Consider the following 21,335-nt stretch of genomic DNA (forward strand, 5'->3'; position numbering starts at 1 on the left):
GAGCCTTTAATTTTGTTTTTTACTACCACCCCTTGTATGGGCCTTATTCGCTGATGCACAATTACTGTTAAACTTTCTGTCCCTTTCTGTCCCACTCTGTTTGTTTTTATCTGCATCACTACACTGTTTTGTCGCGTTGGATTTTTCCCTTCAGAAAATTTGCCTTTAAGCAATGTGCTTAAAGTTATCCAGAATACATAAACAATTAGACTTACAAACTTTCAAATTAATCTCTATATAGCCTTCCAATTAATACAATATGATTCTAGAATGAACAGTTATATTAGGTGTAAAAAAAAATATAAAAACAAAAAACTGCGGATGCTGGAAATCCAAAACAAAAACAGAATTACCTGGAAAAACTTAGCAGGTCTGGCAGCATCGGCGGAGAAGAAAATAGTTAACGTTTCGAGTCCTCATGACCCTTCAACAGAACTGATCTATCTTTACAAGGAGAGGGAAATATAAGCTGGTTTAAGGGGGGAGAAGTAGGGAGAAGTGGAGGGGGGGTGTTAGGATAGGAGCAGATCATCAAAAGATGTCACAGACAAAAGAACAAAGAGGTGTTGAAGTTGGTGATATTATCTAAACGAATGTGCTAATTAAGAATGGATGGTAGGGCACTCAAGGTATAGCTCTAGTGGGGGTGGGGGAGCATAAAAGATTTAAAAATTATTATTATTATACCTTGAGTGCCCTACCATCCATTCTTAATTAGCACATTTGTTTAGATAATATCACCAACTTCAACACCTCTGTGTTCTTTTGTTCTTTTGTCTGTGACATCTTTTGATGATCTGCTCCTATCCAAACACCACCCCCCCGCTCCTTAAACCAGCTTATATTTCCCTCTCCTTGTAAAGAAAGATCAGTTCTGTTGAAGGGTCATGAGGACTCGAAACGTCAACTGTTTTCTTCTCCGCCGATGCTGCCAGACCTGCTGAGTTTTTCCAGGTAATTCTGTTTTTGTTTTGAGTTATATTAGGTGTGTTCATTAATCATTACTATAATACACAATACTTACTCTTCTGCAGGATTCGAAAATCAGGGGAATCTTCTATTAAAGTTTCTTCTCTGTACCATTCCATTTTCGGGAAAGGTACTCCTTTAATACGGCATTCCAACACGACCAGCTGCCCTTCTTTAGCTGTCACTTCTTGCAGCGGCTGCAAATCATGTACATGTTAATTAAAGTTTTTTTCTTGGCTAAGTATTTACATTATTGCTTCACAAAAGAGTGTCAATGTACTCCAGGTGCCCTTTTCGTATTTTAGTTCATAAGATATCTTTTGAATAATTGTAACTATAACCAGCTGTTATTGTCACAACACACTGATATATGGGAAAGAGAGATAATTACAGAAAAAAATCCAATTCCTGTTTAAATAAACACATGGATTGGATGAATGAAAATATAGATGGATAATAGCAGGACAGTTAGATAATAAGTGTTTGAGAGGTAGATAAATACACTGACAAATTGCTATATCCTTATATTTTAAGATTTTCACTGGGTTGGCTGAGAAGAGGTATTTGTTTTAAGTTACAATTTGTTTTTGATAGAAAATCAGATCATGATACAAAAGCCAGGATGTTCCACTTGGTGATTTGGGGGCGGGGCCCGGTCGCCAAGAGGAAAATGATGTGGGATGCTGTCGGGAGAACCCCGACGTCATCTCGGTCCCTTTAAATATTCATGAAGGCGGGCAGACGGCGAAATCAGCTGTCCGCCCGCCGACCTGTCAATTGCCAATTAAGGCCATTGACAGGCTAAGTAACCTTATGAAACACCCTGCCCGGCCAACTTTAAGGCTGGCAGGCAGGCCAGGAGCCCCAACGGGCTGCAGATTATTAATGAAACTTCATCCACTGGCGGGATGAATTTTCATGTCTGTTTTTTTAAAATTTAATAAATTTTATGTGTTTATTATTAACATGTCCCATCTCGTGTGACATTGTCACCTGAGGGGGACATGTTAATAATTTTAATATTTATTTATTTTTAGAGTTTACTTACCTGTCACGAATCTCCCTGAGACAGGACTTTGCCTCAGGGAGCAGTGAACACATGCACGAAAGAGCACACTTTGACAGATGGGGATTCCCTCCACCCCCTGCACAGGGAGCGCATAGCGCTTCCTGTTGAGCAGGCCGCTGGGCGCCCGCCTGCCACTGAGCCGGTGGGGCCAGCCTGCCCATCAAGGTAAGAATTCTGCCCAAACTCCCAGAATGCCAGCATACTTTTCTGACTTGGTAGCAAGAAGTCAAAGTTGCTGAAACTGAGGGGTTACTTCAAGTTTAGTCATTAGACTCGCAAAGGGCCAGTAATATTGTTATATCAAAGCAATAACAAACATTGGACAGAATCATTCTCAACTAGAGAAACAGGGAGAAAGGGGGCAAAGATTAATCTTTCACCTTCCCCATAGATTGGTCCATTGCTTTATCAAACACAACTACCACTTTTAATGAGGGACCTTCTTTCTTCTTGACATCTAAATTGCATTTTCATCCAAGACACCTTCTGATTTCAATGAATGAAACCAAACCAACATTACACATGCAAAGAAATGCTGAAATGTACTAACAACCACCTTCCCAATGGCCAGGGTTTTACATTGGTAGGGCGGGCTCGGTGGGAGCGGGCAGGGGCAGTTGGGAACCTGACTGCCACCCGTGATCGGCTCTGCATCACCAATTTACATAGGCAGGCCTATTAAGACCCGCCCAGGGTAATATGTGACTCTGGCATCAGCGAGAAGGGCGGGCAAGGGCTCAATGTCCGCTGGGTCCAATGGCGACCTGGCGGCCGATTCAAAAGCGGCCGCGGCAGCCATGTGAAGGCTGCCATTGACTCAGAGGACTGTAGTTATGGAGAACGTCAGTGCTGAACACGGCAGGTGGAAGGGCAGTCGGCCCCGTGTTTTTCCGACAAGTGTCTCACTACCCTCCTGGAGGATGTGGCAGCATGCCGGGATATACTTGTCCCCAATGACAGGAGGAAGAGGCCCTCCCATCTCACCAAAAATGCCTGGGAGGAGGTGACGTCTAGGGTGAGCTCCCAAGATGTGCTGAGGCTCACACGGGTGCAGTGCTGTAAGCGCTTCAATGATCTCCTGTGACTGGGAAGGGTGAGTACTGTGTTGGCATGGGTCACCAAGCATAGAAGTTAGGAGCAGCGCCCCCCCCAACCCAGAGTTTTTAGAGTATGAGTGGCAAATGTCAATGAGGCAGCATCTGGCAAGGAATTGTACCCCGGCAGTTTGAAATGAGTGTCTTGTACCTCCAGGGTTATGAATAGGCTGAGCCCTGCGAGGTGGGGTTGGTCAGGCTGCATTGGCAGTGCAGGTACAGGGTGGACTAATCAATGCTCCTCTCTCCGTTCAGAAGACATCCCACAACAATGCTGAAAGATTGCGGATTGGCGGAGGTTCAACCCATCTTCTAATCTTGACCAGATACGAGGTGGAGGCACTGCAGCTGGAGAGGCGCCATAGGTCAACCGGCCGTGGTGAGGTTGGGATGCCACAGGGAGGTAAGAGTGCAGTGCATGGAGGTCAGAATGTCTGTAATAACAACCATTGCACTGTTGTCTCTATACTGATGTGAGCTACAAACATGGAACCTCTATTGATAGTGGAAAGACGTGGTTGGGTTGTCCAATGTCTGGAAAGGTGATAGCTAGGTGGGCTGAGAGGGAACATTCCTGCTTCCTCTAGTCACAAGCAGTGCTGTCAGAGCACTTAATTTTACCCCAAATCTGTCCACACCTCCCTTGAGCTGCCAGCTTTCCTGAGGCCTGGGAAACTCAATCGGTCAGGGTTAAACCTGTAAGGAGAACTGGCTAAAACTAACTGGGTAAATAAATTAAAAGGTATGATGGTAAATGAACAGTGGAAAACATGTAAAGAAACAATTCAAAATGTTCAACAAATATACATTCCGCTGAAGAACAAAAACTCAAAAGAAGGACCCATTCGTGACTCACTCAGGAAGTTAAGGATAGTATTAGGTTAAAAAGAGATGCTTACAATGTTTCAAAAAATAGCAGCAAGTCTGAGGTTTGGCAGTGTTTTAGAGGCCAATAAAGGGCCACCAAAAAGTTGATAAAAAGGGAAAAAAATAGAATCTGAGAGTAAACTAACCAGAATATAAAAACAGATTATTAGAGCTTTTATAAGTATATAAAAAGGACAGTAGCTAAAGTAAACATTGGTCCTTCACTTAAAGTTGTGGCTTCGTTCCTGAAAATCACGGCTTTAAGTGAAACCACTTACAAGTGAATCATTGATTCCTATGGGAACCTATGTTAAAGCCAGAGTTGGGGTCTTCTGGACATTTCTTGCCTGGACAAAACTTTGTACAAGTTGAAATATAGTATTGTACATGTGCAGTACTGTGCATATCTAGCTGAAATAACTTGCAAAATAAAGCATATCACTAAATATAAACGATATATTGTACAATACAGTATCCAATAAAAAATAATTCACCATAGTTTTAGCTTGACCAGGCTCCATCTAGTGGCAGACGTTGGTCATTGACGTTATAAGAACTACCCGCACTGACCAACCTTCCATCACTGGATAGAGCCAAGGAGTTCAGCATGGGGGGCGGAGCCAGCAGCGAGGATAGCAGCAGAGCGAGCAGCTGGGGGAAGAAGAGCTGACCCTGGGGCCTAAGGTAATAGCAGAGGGTGGGAGGCAAAGCCTGGGAGAGGAGGGGAGGCCGGGCAGCAAAAGCAGGAGGCAAGGCCTGGGAGCCAGGGCAGGAAGCAATGCCAGGAGCCAAGGGTGGCAGCAAGGGGAAGAAACACTAAGGGCAAGAGCAGAAGCGCTGGGGGAAAGCTTTTGTGAGCAGGTAGGCAACAGAAGAGGAACTCTGTGGCAAACGATGTTAAAATGAAATGGACAACCTTAAACGGACATACTGACACTATTTAGAAACAACATTAGAGCAAAACAATGTTAAGGAGGCAACATTGAGAGAGAACTTACTGTATTGGAGAAGATTAAGGGACTAAAATCCGACAAATCCCCAGAGCCTGCTGGCCTAAGGCCTAGGATTCTAAAAAAGATAGCTGCAGAGATAGTGGATGTGCTGGCCAAGATTTTCCAAAATTCCTTAGATTCGGGAATGGTCCCATTAGATTGGAAGTTTGCAAATGTTACACCGTTATTCAAGAAAGGAGGGACAACGAAAATGGTGAACTACAGGCCAGCTGGCCTAATATCAGTTGGGAAAATGCTGGAACCTGTTATCAAGGACATCTTAACAATGCACTTAAAGAAACATGGTGTGATTAGAACGAGTCAACATGGTTTTACCAAAGGGAAATCCTGTTTCAAAACTTTATTAGAGTTTTTTGAGGATGTAACTAGTAGGGTAGATAAAGGGAAACTAGATACCTAGATTTTCAAAAAGCATTTGATAAGGTGCCTCACCAAAGATTAATAGGTAAGATAAGGGCTCATGGAATTGGGGGTAATATTTTAGTGTGGATTGAAAATTGGTTAACAGATAGAAAGCATAGATTGGGCATAAACAGGGCTTTTTCAAGTTGGCAGGCAGTGAATAGTAGAGTGCCGCAATGATCAGTGCTGGAGCCTCAGCTATTTACAATCTATGTTAATGACTTAGATAAAGAGACATACAAACATATGAATTAGGAGCAGGATTAGGCCACTCGGCCCCTCGAGCCTGCTCTGCCATTCAATAAGATCATGGCTGATCTGAAAGTAACCTCAACCCCACATTCCTGCCTACCCCCATTAACCTTTCACCCCCTTGTTAACTGCACTAAGTTTCAGCTTGAAACATTGAAGAGGTGGTTCCACTTTCTCTACAACCAGAGCAAGGCTGTAACAGATTCTACATTAAGGAATGAATATCTGTGGCTACAACAGGAAAAGTCATTGTTAACATGCTAGCCCATAAGGTGAATTTGGTCCATTAATTGGTGTTAACCTGTTGAATCTGTCTAGCTCTGCCTTAAAAATACTCAACGACTCTGCTTCCATCACCTTTTGAGGAAGAGAGTTCCAAAGACTCATAACTCTTCGAGAAAAACCAATTCTCTTCATCTCTGTCTTAAATGAGCGATGCCTTATTTTTAAACAGTGACCCCTAGTTCTAGATTCTCCCACAAGAGTAGGCATCGTCTCCAAATCCACCCTGTCAAGAACCTCTCAGATTCTTAAAGGTTTCAAATAAGTCCCCTCTTACTCTTCTAGCTCCAATGGATACAAGCCTAATCTGTCCAGGCTTTCCTCATAAGACGACCCACCCATTCCTGGTATTAGTCTAGTAGACCTACTCTGAACTGCGTCTAATGCATTTACATCTTTCTTTAAATAAGGTGACCAGTACTGCACACAATACTGCAGATGTGGTCTCACCAATGCCCTGTGCAACTGAAGCATAATCTCCATACTTTTGTAATCAATTCCCCTCACAAGACAAAGTCTAAGTTTGCTGATGCTACAAAGCTAGGTGAAAGGGTAAGCTGTGGTGAAGACACAGAGAGGCTGCAAAGAGATATAGACAGGTCATGTGAGTGAGCAAAAGATGGCAGATGGAGTATAATGTAGGGAAGCGTGAAGCCATTCGCTTTGGTCATTAGAATGAAAAAGCAGAATATTTTTTAAGAGTTGAGAAGCTGGTAAGTGTTGATGTTCAAAGAGACTTGGGTGTGCCTGTACAAGGAATGCAGAAAGTTAGCATGCAGGTGCAGCAAGCACTTAGGAAGACAAATGGCATGTTGGCCTTTATTGCCAGAGGATTGGAGTACAAGAATAAAGAAGTCTTGTTACAGTTGTACAGGGTTTTGGTGAGACCACATCTGAAGCACTATGTGCAGTTTTGGTCTCCACATTTAAAAAAGGATATATATTAGCATTGGAGGCAGAACAGTGAAGATTCAGTAAATTGGTCCCTGGGATGAGGGGGTTGTCCTTTGATGAGAGGCTGAGTAAATTGGGCTTATATTCTCTGGAGTTTAAAAGAATGAGAGGTGATCTCATTGAAACATAGAAGATTCTGAAGGGGTTTGATAGGGTGGCGCAGAGAGATTGTTTCCACTGGTTGGGGAATCTAAAACACGGGGGGGAGGGCACTGGCTCAGGATAAGGGACTGATCACTCAGGACTGAGATGAGGAGAAATTTCTCCATTCAAAGGATTGTGAATCTTTGGAATTCTCTACCTCAGAGGGTTGTGGATGTTCCATCATTGAATACATTTAAGGCTGGGATAGACAGATTTTTGATCTCTCAGGGGATTAAGGGATATGGGCAGCGGGCAGGAAGGTGGAGTTGAAGCCCAAGATCAGCCATGATCATATTAAATGGTGCAGCAGGCTCTATTCCTGCTCCTATTTCTTGTGTTAAATGACTAACCCATTTTGAGAGTTGTTTGGCTGCCTGTCCCCTAATCCACCTCCATTAAATCTGCAAATTGGAGGGTTGAAGTTGGATTAGGGTTGGATCTGAGATTTTAAAAATCTTCACATCTCCCGACACATTTTGGGGGTTTAAAATGAATCCCCCTCCTTCAACCTCTGTGTTTCATGTGCCTCTGTTCAAAACTCCTGACTATCCATGTCCTTTGGTTCCTTTCCTCTGTGTTCTTAGGCAAGTGAAGGGTTACCTTGCTCCTTAGAGATCAATCCAGAAGAAAATATGTCACTAAAGCCAGCTACCTTAGAGTGTAAGCGCTAGAGAGGCTACCTCTTTCTGTTCTCAAAATGAATAGATCTCATCCTGGCTAATATATAGGTTTAGGAAGAGATAAATGACACTCATTGGATTAGTTTTGAATATACTGTGAGCTGTGACAAAGCACACAATTAGCCCATCTGGATTTAACATATGTCCTCAATTCCTGTAGTTTGTGGGACCTTTTTTTAATCAGTGTGAATTCAGTGTTTTAAGGCAACATATTAAAATAACTCAATAATAAACCTGACAGTTGTGTTATGACCATAGCTGGTGTTAATTGCTGCGCAAACCAAGTCCCAGAGGGAAGCTTGGCTTACGGGCCAAACCTTTTTATGTGTTCTGAAAACGAGAAAACAACGTACTATTTTCAGCAGTAAGAGGTCCAGTAACACGCCTGGGTTTTTTAAAATTAAAAGTAAAAGTTTTATTAACAAAAAATAAAAGAAAATTTAAGCACACAAGATTACTGTTACACTATTAAGGGTAGTCTTACAAATCATTGCCCCAAAACTCTCTACTTGGTCAAATCCACAAGTAAACACCTTCCGGGCAACACTTCTTTATGGATGTTTAAATATGAAATCCAGTAATATTAGACAAGGCAAACTGCTGTGGCTTCAATAGCGGTGTACCACATGACCTTTACCCTCTTCCACTCTGTGGTGGAATTCACTTCAGACTAAAACTGCTTGCTGCAGCCCAAGCCTTTTCTGGCTTGACAGGATGGGTGATTCAAGCTGCATCCTCCTCCAGCACAGTGCTCCAGCTATCTCAACAATTTAACCAGCTCCAGCTATCTCCATCCATCTCTGGCTCTCTCTCCCACCTTATTACAATGGCAACATAACAATTTCCATCCTTCAACTCTATTTTCCGTCTTTAATTGACTGGCATCCTTCAGTTTGATCCTTATTACTAACATTTTTACCATCACTAGGTTTTCTAAATCTACATCTTCCCTGTTGATTTCCATGTGAACCTTTTCCTGCACTTAACTGTGCATGTGAAATATCATAAGTATTGGCTAAAACAGCAGCTTCCCTGATCTTTTTACTTTGTCTTTTATCGAAAGGTGAAAACCGCTACAAAGACACAAAAAAGGGATGAAACCGGACGGACCACCTGGCATCGATCAAGGTTCCGGAAATGACAACGGCAATCGCAGCCCTACTGACCCTGCAAGTCCTCCTTACTAACATCTGGGGGCTAGTGCCAAAATTGGGAGAGCTGTCTCACAGATTAGTCAAGCAACAGCCTGACATAGTCATCCTGACAGAACAATACCTTGCTCCACCATCACCATCCCTGGGTATGTCCTGTCCCACAGAGGTGGCTGCACAGTGGTATACAGTCAGGAGGGAGTTGCCCTGGGAGTCATCAACATTGACTCTGTCTCGTGGCATCAGGTCAAACATGGGCAAGGAAACCTCCTGCTGATTACCACATACCACCCTCTCTCAGCTGATGAATCGGTGCTCCTCCATGTTGAACATTTTGGAGAAAGCATTGAGGGTGGCAAGGGCAGAAAATGTTCTCTGGGTGGGGGACTTCAATGTCGATCACCAAGAGTGGCTTGATAGTACCACTGCTGACCGATGTGGCTGAGTCCTAAATGACATAGCTGCTAGGCTGGGTCTGTGGCAGGTGGTGAGGAAACCAACAAGAGGGAAAAACATACTTGACCTCATCTTCACCACCCTGCCTGCTGCAGATGCATCTGTCCATGACAGTATTGGTAGGAGTGACCACCGCACAGTCATTGTGGAGGCAAAGTCCCACCTTCACATTGAGGATACCCTCCATCGTGTTGTTTGGCATTACCACTGTGCTAAATGAGATAGATTTCGAACAGATCTAGCAACTCGAGACTGGGCATCCATGAGGCACTGTGGGCCATCAGCAGCAGCAGAATTGTACTCAAACACAACCTGTAACCTCATGACCCAGCGTTTCCCCCACTCTACCATTACCATCAAGCCAAGGCATCAACCCTGGTTCAATGAAGAGTGCAGGAGGGCATGCCAGAAGCAGCACAAGGCATACATAAAAATGAGGTGTTAACCTGGTGAAGCTATAAAAGAGCTACTTGTGTGCCAAACAGCATAAGCAGCAAGTGATAGACAGAGGTAAGCGATTCCTCAGCCAATTGTTCAGATCTAAGCTCTGCAGTCCTGCCACATTCAGTCGTGAATGGTGGTGCACAATTAAACAACTCACTGGGGGAGGTGGCTCCACAAATATCCCCATCCTCAATGATGGGGGAGCCCAGCACATCAGTGCAAGAAATAAGGCTGAAGGAGGCTGATTTGCAACAATCTTCTGCCATAAGTGCCGAGTGAATGATCCATCTCGGCCTCCTCAGGAGGTCCCCAGCATCAGAGGTGCCAGTCTTCAGCCAATTCAATTCACTCCACGTGAAACCAAGAAATGGCTGAAGGCACTGGATAGTGCAAAGGCTAAGGGCCCTGACAACATTCTGGCAATAGTACTGAAGACTTGTGTTCCAGAACTTGCCACGCCCCTAGCCAAGCTGTTCCAGTATAGCTACAACACTGGCATCTACCCAGCAATGTGGAAAATTGCCCAGGTGTGTCCTGTACACAAAAAGCAGGACAAATCCAATCTAGCCAATTACCTCCCCATCAGCCTACTCTCATCAGTCAAGTAATGGAAGGGGTCACCAACAGTGCTATCAAGTGGCACTTGCTTAGCAATAACCTGCTCACTGATGCCCAGTTTGGGTTCCGCCAGGGCCACTCAGCTCCTGACCTCATTACAGCCTTTGACCAAGTGCGGCATCAAGGAGCCCTAGCAAAACTGGAGTCAATGGGAATCAGGGGGAAACTATCAGGTGGTTGGAGTCATACCTAGCACAAAGGAAGATGGTTGTGATTGTTGGAGGTCAGTCATCTCAGCTCCAGGGCATCACTGCAGGAGTTCCTCAGGATAGTGTCCTCGGCCCAACCATCTTCAGCTGCTTCACCAATGACTTTTCTTCCATCATAAGGTCAGAAGTGGGGATGTTTACTGATGATTGCACAATGTTCAGCACCATTTGCGACTCCTCAGCTACTGAAGCAGTCCATGTCCAAATACAGCAAGACCTGGACAATATCCAGGCTTGGGCTGACAAGTGGCAAGTAACATTCACACCACACAAGTATCAGGCAATGACCATCTCCAACAAGAGAGAATCCAACCATCAGCCCTTGATGTTCAATGGCATTACCATCATTGAATCCCCCACTATCAACATCCTGGGGGTTATCATTGACCAGAAACTGAACTGGACTAGCCATATAATTACTGTAGCTACAAGAGCAGGTCAGAGGCTAGGGATCGTGCGACAATTAACTCACCTCCTGACTCCCCAAAGCCTGTCCACCGTCTGCATGGCACAAGTCAAGAATGTGATTGAATACTCCCCACCTACCTGGATGAGTGCAGCTCCTACAACAGTGAAGAAGTTGGACACCATCCAGGACAAAGCAGTCCACTGGATTGGCACCACATCCACAAACATTCACTCCCTCCACCATCAACGCACAGTAGCAGCAGTGTGCACCATCTACAAGATGCACTGCAGGAATTCACCAAGGCTCCTTAGACAGCACCTTCCAAACCCATAACCATTACCACCTAGGAGGACAAAGACAGCAGATAGGTGGGAACGCCACCACCTGGAAGTTCCCCTCCAAGTCACTCACCATCCTGACTTCGAAATATATCGCTGTTCCTTCACAGTCGCTGGGTCAAAATCCTGGAACTCTCTTCCTAACAGCGCTGTGGGTGTACCCACAACACATGGACTGCAGCAGTTCAAGAAGGCAGCTCACCACTATCTTCTCAAGGGCAACTAGGGATGGGCAATAAATGTTGGCCCAGCCAGCGAAGCCCACATCCCGTGAATGAATTTAAAAAAACTATTGGTCCCAGATAATGTCTTTTTCTCTTGCAAACTCCACATAAGTCTGATTAAGTCTTTTTGTTAGATTCCTAAACTTCAAATGATACGCTTCAGGGGCAAGCTCATAAGCATTTAATATTGTTTTCTTTACTGTTTCGTAATCTGCAGACTGCTCCTCTGATAAGCTTGCCTACATATTCATTGCTGTACCTGAAAAAACACTCTGTAATATAACCTACGCATGTCTTGGCCAATTCAATTTCATAGCTATCTTTACAAATGAGGTGAAAAATCTCTCAACTCCATTCTCTGTAAATTTAGGCAGATTTCTAGTTAAATCAGATTCCTCAAAGGAATCAAAATCACCATATCAGTCTTACGAAATTCCACTTTCATCTCTACCTGCACTCTCTCTGCTAATTTCTCTAACTGAGTTTAAGTCAGAGATTTCAAATACTCCACAGATACATTTTCCACTCCCAGAAAAGTCATAGCAATTGACAAAGCCATGTTGCAGTCTAACCACTTTTAAAACCCCTCAACACAAAGCTCCTGAGTTCAGCATTAATCTCGTACTCATATACCTTGGATTCACAAACTCTAGCCCAATCAAGAAATTTTAATAATCCCGCAAAGAGCCCTATATTATTAAAAAAGCAACATCCATTCTCAGTGTTGGATTTGTGAAAGCAAAATCTGAATATTTTCTTCATGGTGAGAGATTAGGAACTTTGGATGAGCAAAGCGTTTAGGTCACTAATCACTAAAACCTAGTGCAAATGGCATAAAAAGGGTAATGGAATTTCTCAATCGGACTGAAATGCAAGAGTGAGGAGCCTCAATCAGACAGCCTTAGTCAGACATATCTCTCTCTGGAGTACTGCACTCAGTTGTCTACAACAGTACCTCAGGAAAGATATATTGAACTTGGAGGGAGTACAGAACAGATGGGCCAAAACAATGCCAAAGCTTAAAGGGTAAAATTATGAGACAGGTTACATAAATGTTGTTTGTATTCCTCTGAGTTTAGAAGATTGAGGAGAGATCTAATTTAGGTATTTAAAATGATTAAGGGATTCGATAGGGTAGATACAGAGAAGTTCTTTCCTCTGCTGGAGTAATCCAAAGCAAGGGGGTACTTAAAATTAGACCTAGGTCATTTAGGATTGAAATCAAGAAGCAATTTTTGATATAAAAGGCAATGAAAATCTGATCTTTGTTTGGTAAGGGATCAAGGGTCATGGGGCAAAGGGGAGTAAATGAGGTAGAGATCGACTATGATCTAACTGAATGGCAGAATGGTCTAGTCCTGACCATATGTTCCATATTAGAAAAAGTGTTATTAAATAGATTGTAACTGTTTGAAAATTGTATTCTGTTTTTTCATATGTCACATGCAAAAAAAACCCCACCATGTTGGTTTATCATTAATTTCACCAGAATGCTGACTAATTTACCTTTTGAAAGAAAGAAGAAATGAATGTGGTGGATGTAAAACTACAGCATGTAAAATTAGGGTTTCTTTCACTTTCCAAACCTCTGTCGCGCATTAACATAACTGGAAATTAAATGCAAAGGATACTCTCCAGAACGTAATGATGTAAAATAAATATGTACATTTATATTGTACTTTTCACACAACGGGATGTGTCAAACAGCTTTACTTTCTGAGGTGTAGTCTCTGTTGTAATGTGGCAGCCAATATGCACTCAGCAAACTCCCACAAACAGCAATATCACAATGAACAGATAATCTGTTTTTTATGATGTTGACAGGGGGATAATTATTTTAGAAATAGTGCCATGGGATCTTTTAAATCCACCCAAACAGACTGATGGGGCTTGGTTTAACATCTCATCCAAAAGATGGCTCAAGCCCTGGAGCAGGACTTGAATCCGGAACCTTGTAAGTTAGAGGCACACATGCTACCAACTTGTGCGCAGTTGGTACAGCTGAGTTATTTAAAAGTCCCAGAGGGAAACTTTAAACAACTGTCATAACTTTAATTTTAAGTGTTATGTTTGAGATGCAACTCTAAATTCAGGAATCATACCACCTCGAGGGGTTTTATAATTAAGCTAAATGAAACATTTTATTAATTCACACAAGTTAAATATATACACATGGCTGCAAATTACTACAATTGTAACTTTTAACAAATTCCCAAACTAATCTCCACTAAGGCAATAGCAACCCATAGACTTAACTAGACACCAGGCAAATAATTTTCATCTTACAAATTCAAAATGAGGTTCTTTTCACTTTGATTCCTGTGGAGACAGTTGGAGGCTTACAGCTGCCTTTGATCTCACATTGCCTCTCCTCTACACGCACAAAACTACTGACATTATACCTAGAACAGCCCATTGAATGTAAATTCTCATTGTATCACCAACCTCTGAACTAAACCTCTCTAACAATAAAACCCCTTTCATAGTACCAATTTTATTAATGACATAAACATATTGCGTGGTATCTGCTAGATCGGTATCAGTTTTCACCCCACTTCTTGAATGCTCTATTCATAAAATAGAAATACACTCTACTCTCTGTTTAAATCTCAAAACTAGTACACATCAAACCACCCAGGCTAGCTGGCTTTAATCCAATTAAGACACTCCCACAGACTAAACCTCTATTTTAAAATAAAAATATTTCCCAATAACATTATATACATTAATAGCTTCATGATACAACTAAGCCACTTCTGATACAGTCAATGTAAAGGAATGATCAGCCTGGAGAAATAACTCTTCTCCAGTAAAACAGAACAGGGGCAAAGGCAGCTCTCCTCCAACATGCCCAAGAGTTGAAGTGCATTAATTTGGTCCAGGCATATGTAAGATGTCATCACACCCACATTTGGTGGCCCTTCAAGAACTTACCTTCCTCATCTAAGTCATGGATTGCTAAGGAATCTTGAAAGTGTAAGGTTATTAGGTTACTAACAAGAATACTAATTGTTAAAATTTAACTTTGTTAGAAACTAAAATCTAACCTTACAGTTTACTAATAATTGACTTCTATACTCTATATATTTCTAAGTTTTCCCACTTTAATATTCTACAAAGAAGAGTATATAATAGAGTATAGAAAAGATGCCAAGGCAGCAGAATTCTGTGAGTTTGTGTCAAGTTTTAAAAGAACCTATTTGCAGCAAATGGACAAGACCCTGAAGGTTTTCTGTGGAACACTGCTTATGTGTGAGAATGGAATGTAGATGTCTCTCTCTACCAGATAAGGAGCCACGGTATGTATGAACACTGAGATACATTACTTATGGAAATATGTAAGGGTAGCAACAGCCACAACCTGGTTGGTCAAGGGAAGCGCCCGCTCATACATGGGGCTGAAGATGATTGGGTTGAGGAAAGTGGTTAATTCGATAACAGCCCGAATAAAAGAGACCCTCACTTTGTTTTTAGTATGGCGGAGAGTAAGACCATCCAGGACAAGAACAAAACAAGATAAGAGACAAGGGAGAAAATGAGAGAGAGATAGAGAGAGAGAGAGAGAGAGAGCGAGAGAGAGAGGGGGAGAAAGAGAGAGAGAAGAAGAGAGGCTCAAAGGTCAAAGACCAAACATGTGAGAGAAACTGTTTTGTGTGAACTGCCATCCAGATCTTGACACAGGAGTATATTCCGGATTCAACTGTAAATCACTGCCCAAGTTTGCTGAAGTACTTTTTCTGAGAACTTAATAAACTTGCCTTGACTTTGTCTCAATAAAGACAATTCACAACAAAGCTTTGCTGCCAAATCTGCTCCTGCCTTAAGGGGGTGCAAAGACCCCCAAAATCTTACAAAGGAACTTCCGCTCTCTACATTTGTTGGAACGTATTGCTATAGCAATCAAAAAGACTGGGGTAAAAGAAATCGTAACATAAAGAAAGGGTGACCTCCATTGCAATAAAAACTAACATAGAGGAAAAAATACAAATGAACACTAATATTTTTAAATAAAAAACACAAATTCAACATTAGCTTTTCCAATAAAAGCTTAGCTCCAAGTATCTAACTTCAGCAGGACAGGTCATGGATTTACATAAGGAGGTTTTTTTTAATAGTTTCATGAGATGTCACCATCACTTATATGGCCAGCAATTGTTGCCCATCCTTAAATTCTCTTGAGAAAGTGGTGATGAGCCACTTTCTTAAACAGTCCTTCTGGTTTAAGCACTATACCTACAGTGCTGTTAGGAAGGGAGTTGCAGGAATTTGGCCCAGCAACAGTGAAATTAAGACAATATAGTTCCAAGTCAGGATGGTGTGTGGCTTAGAGGGAAACTTCAGGTGATGGTATTTCCATGCATCTGAGGCCCTGTAGATACCTATGGATTTGGAAGGTGATATTCAAGGAGGCTTGGCGAGTTGATGCAGTGCATCCTATAGATGGTACACACTGCTGCCACTGGATGCTGGTGATGGAGAGAGTGTATGTTTAAAATGGTGAATGGGTTGCCAATCAAGTGGGCTGCTTGGTCTTGGACAGTGTCAAGCTTCTTGAGCATTGTTGGAGCTGTGCTCATCCAGGAAAGTGCAGAGTATTTCATCACATTCCTGACTTGTGACTTTAAATGACAGACAGGCTTTGGGGAGTCATGTGTGTTACTCGCCACAGAATTCTCAGCCTCTGTTCTTGTAGCCACAGTATTTATATAGCTGGTCCAGATAAGTTTCTAGTCAATGGTACCCTGAAGTATATTGTTTTTGGAGGATGCAGCAATGATAAATGTCAATGAATGTCAAGGGGAGATGGTTAGATTCCTGCTTGTTAGAGATAGTCACTGCCTGGCACTTATCAGCCCAAGCCAAAATGTTGTCTTGCTGCATATGTACATGGACTGCTTCAGTATCTGAGCAGTTGCCAATGGTACTGAACATGATGCAATCATCAGCAAACATCTCCATCTCTGACCTTATGATCCAAGGAAGGTCATTGATGAAGCAGCTGAAGGTGGTTGGGCCTAGAATGTTAACCCTGAGGAACTTCTGCAGCAATTTTCTGATGATTAACCTCCAAATACCCCTACCATCTTCCATGGTGCTAGGTATGACTCCAACCGCTAGACACTTTTCCCTCTGATTTTCATTGACTTTAATTTTTCTGAGTCTCTTTGATGCCATTGGGTCAAATGCTGCCTTGATGTCTTGGGAAGTCACTTTCACCTCATTTCTTGAATTCTTCTATCCTTTTTTGGATCAAGGCTGTAATGAGGTCAGGAGCTGAGTGACCCTGGCAGAACCCAAACTGATCATCGGTGAGCAGGTTATTGCTGAGTAAGTGCCATTTGACAGCACTGTCAATGACACCTTACATCACTTTTCTGATGATTGAGAGTAGACTGATGGGGCAGTAATTGGCCTGGTTGGATTTGTCCTGCTGTTTGTGGACAGAACATATCTGGGCGAGTTTCCTCATAGCTAGGTAGATGCCAGTGTTGTAGCTGTACTGGAACAGCTTGGCTAGGGTCACGGCAGGAGGACCAGTCTTCAGTACTGCACCGGAATGTTGTCAGGGGACACAACCTTTGCTGTATCCAGTGCCTTCAGCTGTTTTTTTTATGTCACGTGGAGTGAATCGAATTGGCTGAAGACTGGCATCTGTGACGTTGGGGACCTCAGGAAGCTGAGATGGATCATCCACTCAGCACTTCTGGCTGAAGCTAATTGTAAATGCTTCAGTCTTGTCTTTTTGCACTGGCCTGCCAAACATTGAGGATTGGGATATTTGTCGAGCCTCCTCCTCCAGTTAGTTGTTTAATTGTCCACCACCATTCACGTTTGGTATGCCAGGACAGCACAGCTTGGATCTGATCTATTAGTTGTGAGATTGCTTGTCACGTGCTGTTTCTGCTGTTTAGCATGTATGTAGTCCTGTGCTGGAGCTTCAATAGTTGACACCTCACTTTTATGTATGCCTGCTGCTGCTCCTGGCACGCTTTCCTGCACTCATCATTGCCCTGCCTTGATGGTAATAGTAAAGTAGGGTCATGTTAGGTCATGAAGTTACAGATTGTGGTTTAATAGAGTTCTGCTGCTTCTGATGGCCCACTGTGCCTCATGGATACCCAACTTTGGGCTCGTAGATCTGTTCTGAAACTATCCCAATTAGCACAGTGGGAGTGCCATGTTACATGGGGAGGTGAGCTGGCAAAAACTATCTGCAAGCTGGTATTGGATCAATTAATAAAATTATTGAGGTTATAAATCAGCTCGGGCTGACAGCAGGCTAGTCTCCTAAAAATTGGACATTGCAAAATTTGCCACACGGCTTCCGCGCACAATGGCCCAACCCATTGGTAGGCTCTCACAGGGATGATAGATTGGTTTATCAATCAAACAAATAATTTCTTTCAACTTACAATACCTTTGTAAAAACTGGAGCAGCCATGAGGGGTAGTCCATCCAATCCCTGCAGCAAATTTGTGGGGCTTTGTATCTAGTGGAACAATAATAAAGTTTTACCCGTTTTCAGAAAAAAAATCGGTAGAGGTCAGAACAAAAAATTGTACACCCTGGAAAAGCATAGCAGATCTAATTGCACTTAAGTAGAGAACAGATAGGTTAATGTTTCAGGTGTAAGGGCAAACATACCAATCCCATGGCCTCCAACAGGGCGCAGGGCGACGCACACGAGGGGAGCTCATGAAAAAAATGTGCCATAATATTGCAGACCCATTTCTAACTCACAGCCCTGTTAAATGTGGCTCCCCTTGAAGGTGTTGGCTAGATTGATAGACCTTCTGAAATCCTGATAAAGGCCAAACACCTGAAACATTAAGAAGTCCTTTTTACAGATGCTGACAGACCTGCTTGTTCCAGTGATAAAAACAAAAAACTGCAGATGATGGAAATTCAAAACAAAAACAGAATTACCTGGAAAAACTCAGCAGGTCTGGCAGCATCGGCGGAGAAGAAAAGAGATGACATTTCGAGTCCTCATGACCCTTCAACAGAACTATGATGAATGGCAGAGCAGGCTCAAAGGGCTGGACGCCTTGCAGCTTCACTCCTTCCTCTCTCTGTAAGTACCTCACATCTCCATCTAAGCAGCCAACACTAACACTCACCCTCATGCTATTGCCCTCTCACAGTCACCCTCCACAAATGTTGTCTTTTCTTCCTCTCCACACAAACCATTATGAACACAATAGCTCTTTGTTTTCTCTCATAGAAACATAGAAAATTGGAGCAGAGGTAGGCCATTTGGCCCTTTGAGCCTGCTCCGCCATTCAGCATGATCATGGCTGATCATCCAACTCAATAGCCTGCTGCTGCTTCTCCCCATATCCTTTGATCACTTTCGCCCCAAGGGCTATATCCAATTCCTTCTTGAAAACATACAATGTTTTAGCCTCAACTACTCTGTGTGGTAGTGAATTCCACAGGCTCACTACTCTCTGGGTGAAGAAATTTCTCCTCATCTCAGTTCTAAATGATCTGCCCCGTATCCTCAGACTGTAGCCCCTGGTTCTGGACTCCCCCACCATCGGGAACATCCTTCCTGCATCTACCCTGTCTAGTCCTGTTAGAATTTTATAGGTTTCTATGACAGCCCCCTTCAATCTTCTGAACTCTAGCGAATATAATCCTAACCGACTAATCTCTCCTCATATGTCAGTCCCACCATCCCAGGAATCAGTCTGGTAAAGCTTCGCTGCACTCCCTCTATAGCAAGAACATCTTTCCTCAGATAAGGAGACCAAAACTGCACACAATATTCCAGGTGGATAATAATCTGCCTTCCTCTTTTTGCTACCAAAGTGGATAACCTCACATTTATCCACATTTTACTGCATCTGCCATGCATTTGCCTACTCACTCAGCTTGTCCAAATCACACTGAAGCATCTCTGCATCCTCCTCACAGCTCACCCTCCCACCCAGCTTTGTGTCATCTGCAAATTTGGAGATATTAGATTTAGCTCCCTCATCTAAATTATTAATATATATTGTGAATAGTGGGAATCTCAGCACCAATCCCTGCAATATCCCACTAATCACTGCCTGCCATTCGGAAAAAGACCCGTTTATTTCTACTCTTTGTTTCCTGTCTGCCATCCAGTTTTCTATCCATCTCAATACACTCCCCCAATCCCATGCACTTTAATTTTGCTAATCTCTTATGTGGGACTTTGTCGAAAGCCTTCTGAAAGTCCAAATAAGCCACATCCACTGGCTCCCCCTCACCAACTCTACTCAAAAAATTCCAGTAGATTTGTCAAGCATGATTTCCCTTTTGTAAATCCATGCTGACTCTGTCTGATTCTGCCACTGCTTTCGAAGTGCTCAGCTATTATATCTTTTATAATGGACTATAGGATTTTCCCCACTAACGGCGTCAGGCTGCCTGGTCTATAATTCCGTTTTCTCTCTACCTCCCTTTTTAAATAAGGGGATTACATTAGCTACCTTCCAATCTGTAGGAACTGTTCCAGAGTCTATAGAACCTCCTTGAAGGAGAAGGGCGCACACAACTTTGCATCAGCAGTTAACCAGGGCGTGGTTAGGTGTGGTTAACTGGGCCTGGCTCTACAGTCACAAGCATCTTCTCGGTCACTGGCAGCGCATGCCCACCTGCTCCACTGGGAAGGAGGTCTTGTTTCAGAAGGCTGCTGTGAGAGTCTAAGCTTCCTGAGGCCTTGAATCCTGCCCTGCAGGAACCTGGAAGAGGGCAGGATGATGTGAGGATCCTAACCTGACCTCAATTTCAGGGGATTTGATTCTCCAAATGCACACAAACCTGCCTTTTGACTGGAACATTTTCCCCAAAATTTTAAAAAATAATTTTACCAGTATTTAAGAAAGAAGAACGTGAGAACATGAGAAAAGAACAGAAAAATTGTGGTAGTTACACAGCTTCAGTTGAAGAGCTAGCATTGGCACAGATGTGATGGCCCAAATAGCCTTCTTCTGTGCTTTAATCTCTATGACTCTAGGTAAATACTGAAAAGAGCACAGAACAATGAATCAATCATACCTGATGAATTGGGCGCACTGGAGGTGGGTCAACTGTGGGATGTAACTGGTGGAACTCTGAATGAACAGTTGCAGGATTGGAGGGAGGGGACGGAGCTGCAACAGTAATGTGAATCTTATCTTGAACCCTATATATAAAACACAATATCGGTTAGACCCAATACCCTGATGTCCTTCTGGCTTTCAATTCTTTTCAGTCTTATATAATCTGAGCTTTAAAAATCATTCACTAAAAAATAAAATCCACAAAGGATTTCATTCATTACAGGCAGGATTTTCCCCCCATTGGGGGGGGAAATTGAAGTGCAAGAGGTGAACCTCTGATCGGCACCCCCAATCGGGGGTGCGCCGCCATTTTACGTGGGCAGGCCAATTAAGGCCCGCCCAATGTGACATCCGCCAGGAAGCCCTATACCCTCCCTGTGGGGGTGGAGGGGGGAGGGGGGGGGTATGAAATCCTGAAACCTGAGAGTGCGCTTTTTTGCACATGTGCATGAAAGAGCGCACTCATCTCCTTGAGGCTAAGTGCTGCCTCAGGGAGTTCAGCTCTACAATAAAAAATATTAAAAAGAGAAAACAAAAATCCCTGATATGTCAGTGTCACACGAGTTGGGGCATGTCCAAAACTTTTAAAAAAATTTTAATTAAATATTTTAAAACCTACATGAAATCTCATCCCACCCGTAGAAGGGGTTTCATGCTTGTTTAAATACATTTTTAAATCATTTCTT

The 21,335-nt window shown here is 42.9% G+C and overlaps 1 protein-coding gene across 3 annotated transcripts in view; it reads right to left on the reverse strand.

Moving 5' to 3' along the window:
• Positions 1 to 21,335, reverse strand: part of mypn (myopalladin) — a 451,051-nt gene that overhangs the window by 234,809 nt on the left and 194,907 nt on the right. For all 3 annotated transcript variants that reach the window (XM_041210119.1, XM_041210117.1, XM_041210118.1), the window contains exons 5-7: positions 20,606 to 20,732; positions 17,994 to 18,065; positions 1,025 to 1,166 (exon numbers count right to left, since the gene is read on the reverse strand). In XM_041210119.1, the coding sequence (XP_041066053.1) occupies positions 1,025 to 1,166; positions 17,994 to 18,065; positions 20,606 to 20,732 (341 nt within the window). The remainder of the gene's footprint in view (positions 1 to 1,024; positions 1,167 to 17,993; positions 18,066 to 20,605; positions 20,733 to 21,335) is intronic.

The sequence above is a fragment of the Carcharodon carcharias genome, chromosome 17 (genome assembly GCF_017639515.1).
Source record: "Carcharodon carcharias isolate sCarCar2 chromosome 17, sCarCar2.pri, whole genome shotgun sequence".
NCBI lineage: Eukaryota > Metazoa > Chordata > Chondrichthyes > Lamniformes > Lamnidae > Carcharodon > Carcharodon carcharias.